Source organism: Oncorhynchus clarkii, chromosome 12, assembly GCF_045791955.1.
Source record: "Oncorhynchus clarkii lewisi isolate Uvic-CL-2024 chromosome 12, UVic_Ocla_1.0, whole genome shotgun sequence".
Lineage (NCBI taxonomy): Eukaryota > Metazoa > Chordata > Actinopteri > Salmoniformes > Salmonidae > Oncorhynchus > Oncorhynchus clarkii.
The window spans coordinates 65089807-65103655 of NC_092158.1; the positions used below are offsets into that span (position 1 = coordinate 65089807).

Consider the following 13849-nt stretch of genomic DNA (forward strand, 5'->3'; position numbering starts at 1 on the left):
CGCCAATTGGATGGAAACCTAGCTATGGAGATAGATTACTGCATTGTTGGGTTTGGAGCTAGCAAGAAAGGCATTTCACTGTACTAGTGCACGTGACATTACAACTTGAAACTTGAATTCACCTTAGTTGACAACTCAACCAAAGGTAAATCAAAACTAGACGTTGAACTGACGTCGGTGCCCAGTGGGTAGCTTCTCTTACTTCACAACACAAAAAAGCAGGACAACAGCTCACAGCACAAGTACACTTTCTCACATATGTTTTTTATAATCATATCAAAATAGAATTAAGTGGCCATTATCACAACATTCATTTTTTGATAACTCACAACAAAACAGACAATAACTCATTACAGTTGAAAGAAGGCATTATGACACATGCCACATTTTCAATATTTAAAATAAGTTTGGCTGGTAGTTAGGCTATTTGAAGTGAGAACACTTTACCTGACAGTGGACCAGCAGTGGCCCACACACAAGCACTGAGCTTCTTTGCTTGATACATCTGGCCCATGCTGCTTTTAATGTCTGACACTTTTATCGGGGCACTTCTTCTCTTCAAATTGTAGTGTTAGATTATTCACCAAATAAATGAAATAAAGCAACGCAGCCTCAGGATACAGAAGGTCTGATGCTCTACTGTTCCCTATGCAGACAAGGACTGGTTAGCAGTGAGCATTAAGAATAAGGGACTATCTGATTTATGGACTCATGAGTGTTAGCGATCAAATACATAAATATGATTCTGTTCACATACTTACATATACTCTCACACGGGCATACACACACGCATATTGTACACACGCGCGAGCACATACAGGCACATACACACGCACAACCACACTGACACACAGAGTTATACGACAACACAAAGTCATTACCATAACCTGTCTATCATACAGACAGTGAATGGCAGGCAACACCTTTTCCCCTTTTTCAAAGCTTTTCTTTGTAGTTACATTGGGCTCAATTCGATCAGATCCGTGTCCGCTTTAGCCAACATTCCAATGGCGGTTGTTTTGGCAGTGTCAGAGGTGGAACTGAGTCCCCGGCGTTAATACCTAAAGCGGACATTGCCATTGGCTGAGTCTCACGAACAGAAATCCTATGCAGCCTTGTTAACAAGTTGGAACACTGGAATGTGAGATGTAATCTACACCTCCATTAGGATGGTGAAAATCCCATCATTTGATTAATCAGTTTTCAACCTGAGCGTAATTATTTATCTATAGCCGACACTTTCTTGTTCTGAACTTCGAGCCAATTTGACAGCTCCAATGCAGTTCCTCCTCTGACACCGCCAAAACATAACGCTTGATCTGATTGAATCTAGGCTATGGTCTGTGCGCACAAAGGCTGACAGCTCAAATTATATTGAGACCGGAACAGGGATCGATATTCAACCCCCAAAATGCTTCATATGCAGTAATCCTATTTAAAGTGAACACATGAGACCTATGTGATATAAGGAATAAATAATGTTAAAGACAGACATAAAGGTGTAATGCAACCCTGTTTAGCACCTTGCATCTTGTTTTAATCCCATTCTCCGAAAGAAGTGTGGAAGCCTCGGCTGAACATGAGAATGCAAACCTGTGCATTGTTGTTGATGGAATTCCAGTGTTTTAGATCAAATTAAATACAATTAAATATGTTTCTAGAAAAACGAGATTCTACATTGTGTAACTACTGAGACATGCAAAATCTTTGCTGCGGTAGTTCTATTGACCTTCCTTAGTGCAGGAATAGACTAGAACATATAGAGCAGCTTAAGCACAATTGTAGGGATACTGCACACATCAGTCAAGACTACCAGTCATTCCAACAGTCCTAGCTCATATACATGTCATCATTTCTTTCCCATTGTCCCTGTAATATCTGCTTGCCATGGTATTTTCCCGGTCCTCTATCATTGTACCTTTCTAGTCCGAAAAATAAAATGTCTTCTTCCATGTCAGAACCCAGTAAGCAACATTTTTGAAATATGTATTTTTTTTTAAAGTATTTTCAAAGGAAAAAAACAGGTATTTTCAACGTCTTGTGCTCATAGGGAAATGGGAGATTTGGACTGACATAAAAATGCTCTCTCTCTTTGGTCTTCTTGACAAGCATGATCAGTCCACTTCTTGGGATAATAAACCATGCCTTGGATGAGAATGTGAAGAGTTTTTAACCGACTTGATCTCTACTGACTGGAGTGGTTTACTATGCTGTTCAAAAGTCACGAGGGAGGTCCAATAGCACTGAGTCCAACGACAGTCCAACATCCTTGTGAACGTTCCAACGTTCATCCAGTGTTCCAATGATATCTCCCAAAGTTCTAATGTGGTTCCGACGTTCCAATGTTCTTGATCCAACTGGGGGAACATCTTGTTGTTAATAGGAGATCATCTTTTGATGGATCAGACATATGTTGATGGATCACCTCAGCCTCGTATGTATTTACATCCCATTCTTCTTGTCCCATATTTATTTCCGTCCAAGGGTTGTTTTGGGTTCACCAGACAATCATTAGTACTATTAGGGAATACCTCACGGTCACAGGACGAGCAGGTTACTGACACTCGAATATTAACTCATAAGAAAGGAATGAACTGCTCGGTGTCGCCACTGGATTGTCCACAACAAACACAGAGAGCATCACTCCCTGGATGATAAGGAGAAACAGAACAATTGTTAAAATTTTTATATTCTAGACCAGGTAGAATATAGTTTTTGTATATGAATATACACTTTTCTGTGGAAAGTATGTGGAAGGGTTAGGAAAGTATTTGAAAACTGTTTGCAAATACCTTGCCCCAAAAAGTATTTTAAAGTGTTATTTGAAAGTACTTGGAAAGTATTTGTGGTATTTGAAAGTACTTGGAAAGTATTTGAATGGGTTTGGAAAGTATTTGTGTTAGGAAACCGTTTCTATCCATTCTATCACTTACCTTCAGAGAGATTGTAGGTTCTACATTAGCATTGCTCTCATTGCAGCCTTGCTGATACGCTTGCGGTTGTTCTTCCTCATTCTCTTCCTAGTTGGGCCGGGCCGAGCAGGTGGCCGGGGACCAGCCAGGACTGAGGGCGCTCGCGTCGAAGTGGGCGAAACTGTGTCTGGGAGAATAGGAGAATATTAGATTCAGATGATTTAACAGTTTGGAATACACATGAAACTGAGAAACATAAATCCAAAACACATATACACACACACACAGACACACACCACACACACTTGCTAGCTCACAATATTCTCTATCTACCTGTTCTTTGTGTGGTGGTTTGAGTTTGATGTTTATGATTAGGCCGATGGTACCGCTGCTCCTCTTCTTCTTGCTGCTGTTTCTGTTGCTCGCGTCTCAGGAGCTCCTTTTCATCGTCCAGCCTCCTGTGGAGTAACAACAGCTCCTTCCTCTCCTCCTCCAGCTTCTCCTGTTCCAGTTGGAGAGCATGCTGGAGGCTCCTCTCTGAATCAGGGGTCTCATTGTCTTTACGTCTTTGATCAGCTTCCTCAAGGGGAGGGAATCTGCTCTCGGGCCTCTGATTGGTTTCCTCCGTAGGATGGAATTGCTGTTCCGTTCTTTGATTGGCTCCCTCTCTGCTTTTGGTTTCCTCTGAGGAGGAGTTGGTCCCATGTCGCTGTTGCTTTGATGTGTTGGTGCGTAGCGAGGGACTCTGTGTTTGTGTGGCTTGTCTCTGTGTCTCTTGGTCTCCCTTCTCTTCACTGAGGCTCAGACTACCCTGCTGCCTATCTCCCCTACTGACATTTCCCTCAGTAATGTTAAATAGCGAGTCCCCACGCGTCTCGACCCTGTCTCTCTTCTCGTGGTCAAGCTGTGCCATGTCGATGTCCATTGCGGTTGTAGTGCCGTTGACACTACTACTGTCTCTCCCCTCCTCCATGTCATCGTGATGTCGAGGTTCGGTCCACTCGTTAGCCCCCAGCTGTCTGGTAGCGTTAAGCACCCACTGAGGATCCATCTTGTCATGGTCCAGCCCATAGCCCCCTTTCCTCTCCCCTGCATCTGAGGAGGTGTCCTTGGGGTTCCAGTGCTGGTCCAGCAGGTCTTCCAGCTGGATCCTCTGGTTGTGCTTCAGCTCATCTCTGCGGTGCAGCTCCTCCTTGGATCTGGCCTTGGCTGGATGGCCCTCTCCTTTGTTGTCTTTCTGCTGTCTGCGGGGCGTGGACTTCTTCTTGGGGGCGGCCGGGGGACGAGGGGCGGGCTGGCAGCGACACTCCACGTGGTCGTGGACCGAGACGACTGCCTTGGAGTAGTTGGGCCGCTTGTCCACGTATTGGATCTTCATCACCTAGTGAGGAGGAGGAGGAGGAGGAGGAAGATTCAAAACGACTAAATCGCTTTTTTTTATGACAAATCCTTTATTTGATCAGGTAGGCCTAAGTCAGCTGAGAACATTCTCTTTTACAGAAACAACCTGGGAAAGAGTTTCAGGGTAGAGGACAGGTGTTGAGATGGGGGGTGGTGTATATGTACCTGTAGGTGCCTGGTGTGGGTCAGCACGGGGACACACTGCAGGCTCTTGGTGTTGCAGCAGCCAGAGCATCGCTGTACCTCCACACAGGGAGGCCACAACATGAAGTTGGCGTTGCTGCGGTCCAACATGGCACGGGTCACCTCCATCACCTCTGTCCTCACCTTACATAGTGCCTGCTGAGCCGGCTGGGCGTCTGAGACAACAAAGACAGACAGACAGACAGACAGACAGACAGACAGACAGACAGACAGACAGACCATTTAAAACCTCCCATATTACAGACAGGTTTCATAAGATGGGACAGTGTACATTAATCAGCAAATCAGACACATAATTGTAAATGTGCTGGAGCCTCAGGCTTAATGTTAAAAGCATACCATCTACACTGCTCAGTGCATACAAAACAGCCAGCACATAGGCCTCAAAATGTAGAAAACATTTTGTTTACACTAATTCTACTGAAGGTATATTACTTATGCTGTTTAAAGAAATCACATGCTATTGAAACAGTGTATGCATGAATCTTCATACGTGCTGGAGTGTAACTTGGAGTTGCAAGTCATATGGCGTTTGTTCAGCAAATAACTAATGAATCGCAATATGGTGACATACTTTATATGTTTCTTTACCACAACATGCATTACACAACTCATTTTGGATTAGATATAGCTGTCCAAAACCACCCAAGTCAACATGAGTGACGGAAATATGTGGAATTATAGCCTAGCGTCAGAGACTATGAGGAAGGTGAAAACTCACCCAGACTCCTTGGCAATCGGTTGCTAGTGTTGTTGGAGTGTTGTCCACTCGGCAAAAAATCGTCAGAGAAATCCTCATCTGACAAAAAACAATCCAATCCAATATTAGTTTACAGATCTAATCAGCTCGTTGCTTCAATTGTTTATTTTGTATATTTTTTAGGGGGTTATGATTTTTACTCTCTCTGTGTGTGTGTGTGTGTGTGTGTGTGTGTGTGTGTGTGTGTGTGTGTGTGTGTGTGTGTGTGTGTGTGTGTGTGTGTGTGTGTGTGTGTGTGTGTGTGTGCGCACGCACGTGCATGCATCTGTGTACGGTGCATGTGTGTGTTTATGAGAGAGTTTGAGGCATTGTTTATAAGTTGAGCTTCCCCTTAATAGATGTCTGTTTGTGTGGGAATTTCTTTCTGTCATGACCTCATGTTTGTATGTTTTTGTATCTTGAGACACTGAATAGTTCCCTCTTTGTTTCTCTTATCTCGTTGAGTTTGTATATAGTGTTTACTGTATGTGATGTTCGCTATTCAATGATGGGAATATGTGTATCTATTTAAGAAGTCTTTCTGCCCTCTGTGTCACTGACGGTTTGTCTGTTAGTCAGTCTGTGAGATTCTGTTTATAGTATTCACTGTGTGTGACGTTGGCCTGTCCCTGTTGGGAATGAAATCTGGGCATCATGTGACAACAGTTTTCACTTTCTTTCCCTCAGTCTCTGTTGGTCGGGTTAGTTCGTCTGAGAGAGCCTCCATCTCTTGGCGTGTCCAGTGTGTCTGGCTGGCTTGTGGTCCTGTACCGCTCAGTTGTTAGAGCATTAGGCTTCGGGAGCCAGGATGTGGGTTTGAATCCCAGGGCCACCCATACGTTAACATATATGCACCTATGACAGTAGGTTTCTTTGTAAACCGATTCTGTTAAAATGCAAATGCATGTTGATGAGTATCAGCATAGTACAACATTAGAGATATTTACCTACGGAGTCACTGAGCAGCAGCAGCTGCAGGTCCTCTATGGAAGAGATAGGGTTGCTCCTAACCAGCTCCACCAAACCTGGAGGGAGAGGATCCCCCTGAGAGAAAGAGATGAGACAGGAATAAAACTAGATTCTCCCAAATCAAATATTTTCTCAGCTTCCCCATTTATTCTGTGTAGATATGGAAGCAAAGAGACAACAGCAGTGGTACATGTAGGCAATGGTGTAAAGTACTTAAGTAAAAAAAATATTTTAGAGTACTACTTAAGTAGTTTTGTTTTTTTTTATTATTTTTACTTCACTACATTCCTAAAGAAAATATTGTGCTTTTTACTCCATACATTTTCCTTGACATCCAAAAGTACTGGTTACATTTGAAACGCTAAGCAGGACAGGAAAACGGTCCAATTCACACACTTATCAACAGAACATCCCTGGTCATCCCTATTGCCTCTGATCTGGCAGACTCACTAAACACAAAAGCTTTGTTTTTAAATGATGTCTTTGTGTTGAAGTGTGCCCCTGGCTATCCATACATTTTAAAAACAAGAAGATTGTGCCGTCTGGTTTGCTTAATATAAGGAATTTGAAATGATTTATACTTTTACTTTTGATACTTAAGTACATTTAAAACCAAATACTTTTAGACTTTTACTGGTGACCTTCACTTTTACTTGAGTCATTTTCTATTAAGGTATCTTTACTTTTACTCAAGAATGACAATTTTTCCACCACTGCATGTAGATAGGTGTGGGTTAGGGTTAGGGGGTTACCCGACTTACCCCCCTAATCATTAATGAAACAAGAGGATGAAGGAAATGGCTGCTTGGATTCACAATAGCCACTAAGAGGGGGTGAATGACTATTGGCCTTGTGTCACCTCATCTGCTAATACTTAGGGGTCACAGGAGTCAGGAAGGGTTCAGGAAGTAGTGGGGGATGGAGTGATTGAGAGGAGGAGGAGGAGAGGTGGATCAGAACAGAGAGATGGACATTGGGGGAATAATGGAGAGATGGATGAATAAAGGAGAATAAGTTGCATCTATGGAGATATTAACTCTTACTAGCTGGGTCTACCACTGTTTGACCTATTGGGTCCGAATCCCGGGTCTCATGCTCACCACAATACTGAGTTAGATTTCTGAGCTAATGCCTAGGGATTCATTCATTCAAGGAGCTAACACAAGTCGAACCTCCTCTGTCCGTTACATTCATCCATTCAGTTTCTTGTGAGAATAAAACTAAGCCCTTTGGGGAGTGCTTTGAGGAGGAAGAAGCCATGCATGAATGGCATTCACACACTATTAATGTACATAATGTACTTTTCCCCATTGTTGTTGGGCACTGAAGAAAGTCCAGCCATACAAAAGGAAAATGCCATGAGTTAACATCTCTATTTGTGTAGCGATGCCCCTGAGGAGCCATCCCAGTTATTTCCTCTCCTTGGCCCCAGTCTAAGGGTTGAGGCTCCAATGGCACCTTATTCCCTATTTAGTGCACTACTAGCAATGTAATTTGGGAATCACCCTAATTGTGCTGGCTGTGCATTATGGTCTGGGCCTTTGTTCATAGAGTGGCCGTTGCCATGGCGATTTGTGTCTGGGCGGGAAAAATTTAATAAACACTTCACCCCCTGCAACTGATGTAAACAGAAAATCATAACCTTCACCCTATAACACTGTAGGAATCCAGGAGTTACTCTGGTCCTAATTGGTGAACTCTAAATCAGAACTCTAAATCACACACACAAGTCAGCATCTGACTGGGTCACATCTGGAAGTTCTGGAACAGTCAGTGTCTTCTAAAATTTACTGTCATTCTTCTGATCACACAGACTGAGACAGGCACTTATTTTAGAGCCATCATGCAGTAGATCTCCATCTCTCTTAATAGAGATGGAAACAGAGACAGTCCCAGTCCCCGTATTTCATACATAGTGCACTTAACAGGGAATACATTGCCCCAGTGATGTTTAATAGGAAGTGGGTTGAGCTGAGGAATGCCAGGTACAGGCTATAGGAGTAGAGAGCTGAGGAATAAGGATACATGATTATGGGTCTAGTTTTGCTGCCTGCCGGCATGCGAGTACACACACACACACACACACACACACACACACACAAATGCACATACGGCTGAACATGTGCACATTCTCACATGCAATCCCTAAAACCATGCCTACGAGCACATGGTTTATGCATACGTTTATAGGAACACACACAAACACATTCAGAAATTACATTATACAGCTAGAATCCATTCTGTGGGATTTAGTTGACTGAGGGAATTCCCTGATGGTATACCTCAAAGACACCTCATGTGATCACTAGCTACAGGCATGTACACCAATACATCACTGGATGGGAGGATGTATAGATAGATGACAGAGGACTAGTTCGACTATACATTAACAACACTTTCTAATCAACCCTTACTGCCACTTCCAACAACCTGTCCTCAGGGCAATTTGTATGATTTGGGACATTTATTTGCATCCCTCCAAGGCTGCCTCCAAAAGCCCAGTCTTTGTCATGACAAATGTGGTGGACAACACACACCACTGGCAGCTCTGGGAACAAGACACACTAGAGGACTGACTTGCCTAGTTAAATAAAGGTTGAATAAATAAAAAAATAAATAAAAAGGAAGTCATCGATCTGATAGCATGAAAGCAACTGAACGGCATTCTGGGAAACCCAGCAAAGAAGGGGTGGCGCCGCATTTCGCACTGTTTAAACATCCATTTCCCATAACTGAAGACTGTGTGTGTATGTTGTTATGACCCACATAGTCAGAGCTTTGTTTCACTATAGTCTCTTCCCACAGCCGCTACTGCTCAATCCTGTGAACTTCCCAAAGATGGCCCGATGTAGCTCAGTCGGGAGAGTATAGTGCTTGCAATGCCAGGATAGTCGGTTAAATTCTTGGGACCACTAGTATGTAAAATGCATGACTGTAAGTTGTCTTGGATAAAAGTGTCTGCTAAATGGTATATATACACTTAGTGTACAAAACATTAAGAACACCCCCCCCCCTCCCTTTTGACCCCAGGACAGCCTCAATTCAGTGGGGCATGGACTCTACAAGGTGCCGAAAGCGTTCCACAGGGATGCTGGCCCATGTTGACACCAATGCTTCCCACAGTTGTGTCAAGTTGGCTGGATGTCCTTGGGTGATGGACCATTCTTGATACACAAACTTGTGAAAAACCCAGCAGCATTGCTGTTCTTGAAACAAACCAGTGCCTACTAACATACCCCGTTCAAAGGCCCTTAAATATTCAGTATTGCCCGTCCACCCTCTTAATGGCACATATACACAATCCAGGTCTCAATTGTCTCAAGGCTTAAAAATGATTATTTAACCTGTTTCCTCCCCTTCATCTATACACTGATTGAAATCGATGTAACAAGACATCAATAAGAGATTATAGCTTTCACCTGGATTCACCTGGTCAGTCTAGGTAATGGAAAGAGCAGGTGTCCCTACTGTTTTGTACATTCTGTCTATATTAGTATTATATTCAAGTTAGGGCCACTTTGGCCTCTTCTCAAGTCTATCAAAATGAGACCCTCAAACTTGAATTATATCTCCTCTCTTAAAGATATAAGCCATAAGGGGACGGGACTCACCATGGTTTAATTCACCATGCACTTAACATGTGTGTCATATGCAGGACGTATCCTGGGTGAAGGAACTTTTAGGACACTTGCTGTGTATGCTACGATACAAAGTACATAGAATCGACTCCAGCAGTCAAGACGAGACCCCTCTCCCCTTGAGTTAAACACATTTCTTCCTATTTTTTTTTTTAACTATCATCGTTTGTATTAAGGCCCTCGACACCATGATTCAAGACAATGGTCAGCCATAGCATAATCAGAATGATTTATAGTTGTGTTGCTGTGACAAGCGCTCATCCTATTGCTAGCCTGTCAAATATCCTGTGGACACACACACACACACAAATCAAATCAAATCAAATTTATTTATATAGCCCTTCGTACATCAGCTGATATCTCAAAGTGCTGTACAGAAACCCAGCCTAAAACCCCAAACAGCAAGCAATGCAGGTGTAGAAGCACGGTGGCTAGGAACAACTCCCTAGAAAGGCCAAAACCTAGGAAGAAACCTAGAGAGGAACCAGGCTATGTGGGGTGGCCAGTCCTCTTCTGGCTGTGCCGGGTGGAGATTATAACAAAACATGGTCAAGATGTTCAAATGTTCATAAATGACCAGCATGGTCAAATAATAATAAGGCAGAATAGTTGAAACTGGAGCAGCAGCACAGTCAGGTGGACTGGGGACAGCAAGGAGTCATCATGTCACACACACATTTGGCCTTGCTTAGCTCCCAGGCATGTTTCATGATGGGTCTGGTGAGATTTTAGATGGCCTTCGCCTTCCACTCATATGATGTTTATCAACAGGTTTATGCGTTTAGGCAATCTGGAGAGGGGACCATGTTGAGCATGAGCATGTAGACAAGCATTGGAGGAAAGATTGTTATTTTCACTTAGGGATTCTGGACTATAAGAAGTTTAGGTTCTGTAGACGGGGTCTGCCATGTGCTGTAATTGTTCTATGGTTACCTTGCCAAGCAGGGCCCAATCGGATGTCCTCACCATGAGGCCCTCACAGCCTGAAGTGAAACTTAGGACTGTTTCAAATAAATTGTATATAGAAGCATTAAAGCCATGAGGTGAGCTGTCATAAGGTGTGGTTTTAGATGATGAGCAGTTTAACTTACAAGACGCAGCTTAATTAATCAACAATAACAAGTGCACATGTGGTTGTATGCCACAAACATACACTAAGTGGAAGGGTGAGGGGCCTGGTTCACATTTATTTTGTACAAAACATTACTGAATGTAACAAGTTGGTGCCTTTTGTTTGGGGAGCACACAAGGCCTAGTGCACACATTGTTAAAATACAATGACCCTGAAATTCAACAATGGTCTATAATTGGGGCCTGGTGTCAAATATACTCAACAATGGTCCCTCATTTTACCATTCACAGTGAAATTAAACAAAGAAAATAAACGTAGCCTTTCAAATGAGCTAAACAGAAAAACATATATTTGGCAACGGACTTGGGCAATTAGGCTTACATTTGAATTAATTAATTGACTCTGTCACCTACCTCTGCGCTGCCCGACCGCAGACATGCCGCAAGCAACGCGAACAGCTGAACCCAAACCCACGAGCTCATCTTGCTGCCCAGGCTGGATTCTCCGCGATAGACCAAGCATTTATGGAAACAGCACGAGTCTCTCCCTCAGCACTAGGCGTGGGGACAGCGGCTCGCTCTGTGGAATTGGAACTCCTTGCCTTGCAAGTGGACGGACACCTACACTTGTCGTCTCAGCAAAGTATCCAGTGAATTAGCAATTGTAGCCTGCTCAATGATACGCTTCCCACACAGAACGTCCACCCAGTTCGAAATTCCACTGTCAGGGGACTAGGGGAGTAAGGCGACTTTTTTGAAGGTGATTTTGTCCATTTTCAGTTGATGTCTTTAAATCCCCAAGGAACTGTTTGTGGTGTGTTCCAAACACAATAATCTCCTGCAGTCGGGATGATAGTCTCAGACTGTTTGGTATCACACAATTAAAAATTTTTTTTAAGGCACCAGTCGATACATTAAAAGTCCAGGTGCGAAATTAAAACGCCCAATGTTATAGCCTATGGCTTTAAAATAGACATCTTACATTATCCTACAAAATAATTAATATAATGAGAAAAAAAATCTTCAAACATTTTAAGTTACTTGTATATATCAGACAAAGTTTACAAACAAACAATACTCTAGACTAGATTAGTTAAATGTTATTTATACTACACATTAATACAGGCTAATGCTAGGTTATCCCTCGAGACATCAAAACTCTTCAAGTTGATTAAAATCCCTTTTTATTTTCCTTTTTCCACGCGTTGTAGACTACACGAGGTTATTCTCTCCTTATAACGCACGGCGCGCCTCTATATGAAGCGCCACACAAGTGTGGTACGTAGCCTACAATGGGAGTTTGCTGTCCGCTGCTTCGTCACAGGCTTATCAATATCCAAAGCTCTCTGTGGCACAGTGCGCGTCAGCCCTGTTCCCTCCTGATTACGCCTCTACCGCACTTGACGGGAGAGCAGATTTCCAAGAGTTTGTACAGTATCTCTCCCGCCCCCTGAAGGCAGGGCCATCATCTACATAAAAAAGGACTGACTGGGCTCTTGAGGGAAAGGTCTTAAAGGAGAAGTCTCATGTGAGTTATTGCAAGGGTTTATGTCTGCAACCATGTATTAAAAGCTGCAAATTCACACTGAAATGTGTGTCATAGATCTGTCATTCTCATTGAAAGCAAGTCTAAGAAGCTATACATCGGTTCTATGTGCCCTATTTCTAAGCTTTTCTTCTTAAGTTTAGTTTTTGCATCTTTTACTTTCGGTTTTGTACACCAGCTACAAACTGCTGAAAATACAATTATTTTGGTTATGGAAAATATATTTCTCAGCGGTTTAGATGGTACAAAGATTCTCTACACTTCCTTACACTTGCTTTTTTTTGTCACATAAACTGAAATTAGGTGAACTATTAGAATTTTAGCAACCAGAAAAGGGCAGAGCGATTTCTACATATTTTGAATAGCCCATTAGCACAGATGTTTGAAAGTACAGTACACTGTAAAACAAATCATGTAATTGTCACAGTGAATTACTGTATAATCAGCAGTAACATACTTATAAACTGAATACAGTAGATTACCGTAAATTACATTGCATTGTGGGAAAAATGTATTTGTTGTATTTTGGAATATCACTGTAAAAATTCAGCAAAAAACACAGTAGCAGTTCACTTGTATTTGTATTTGTGAATATTCCAATAAAAATGCCACACTCAAAGCATACAGGCAACAAAATCAAAGCAAATCCAAAGAAGCAAGACAGAAAAAGTTTTTGCTAATTGTTATTATAAATGGAATATTTATTCTTAGTTAATTAGTACAATTCCGGCAGACTAAATATCCCGAAGCTTCTGCACATGTGCAGAGCATGTTCTGCGCAAGTGCATATTTTCTACTTTATGCGGAGAGAACAGGCTACTGAGGAGAATAACGCTTGTTTAATAAAGTCAGAGCAAAGCTGAATCAATGTTCTGCAAGATCACATAATGATAGTATTCTACATAACAGAACCAAATATAATAGCATAGTATAAGATGACTGTAAGACAACAAACACCACCTCATTCAATCGTGGAAGATAATTCTTCAAGTTTTACCATGAAACATCCCTGCAGAATCTGCAAACCAATTATTTTATCTCAGTTTGTTGGGGATATACGCTACCGTTCAAAAGTTTAGGGTCACTTCGAAATGTCTTTGTTTTTGAAAGAAAAGCACATTTTTGGTCTATTGAAATAACGTAAAATTGATCAGCAATACAGTGTTAATGTTGTAAATTACTATTTTTTAATGGAATATCTACAGAAGTGTACAGAGGCCCATTATCAGCAACCATCACTCCTGTGTTCCAATGGCACGTTGAGTTAGCTAATCCAGGTTTATCATTTTAAAAGGCTAATTGATCATTAGAAAACCCTTTTGCAATGATGTTAGAACAGCTTAAAACCGCTGTCCTGATTAAAGAAGCA

General features: G+C 42.2%; 1 protein-coding gene across 1 annotated transcript; it reads right to left on the bottom strand.

Moving 5' to 3' along the window:
• Positions 1-243: 243 nt before the first annotated feature.
• LOC139421049 (trichohyalin-like) lies at positions 244-12340 on the bottom strand. Its single transcript, XM_071171543.1, has 7 exons — positions 11349-12340; positions 6204-6300; positions 5239-5316; positions 4479-4672; positions 3246-4293; positions 2934-3099; positions 244-2647 (listed from the first exon to the last, which is right to left on the bottom strand). The coding sequence occupies exons 1-6, from the start codon at positions 11415-11417 to the stop codon at positions 2954-2956; spliced, it is 1632 nt and encodes a 543-aa protein (XP_071027644.1). The 5' UTR covers positions 11418-12340; the 3' UTR covers positions 244-2647; positions 2934-2953.
• Between the last annotated feature and the right edge of the window lie 1509 nt (positions 12341-13849).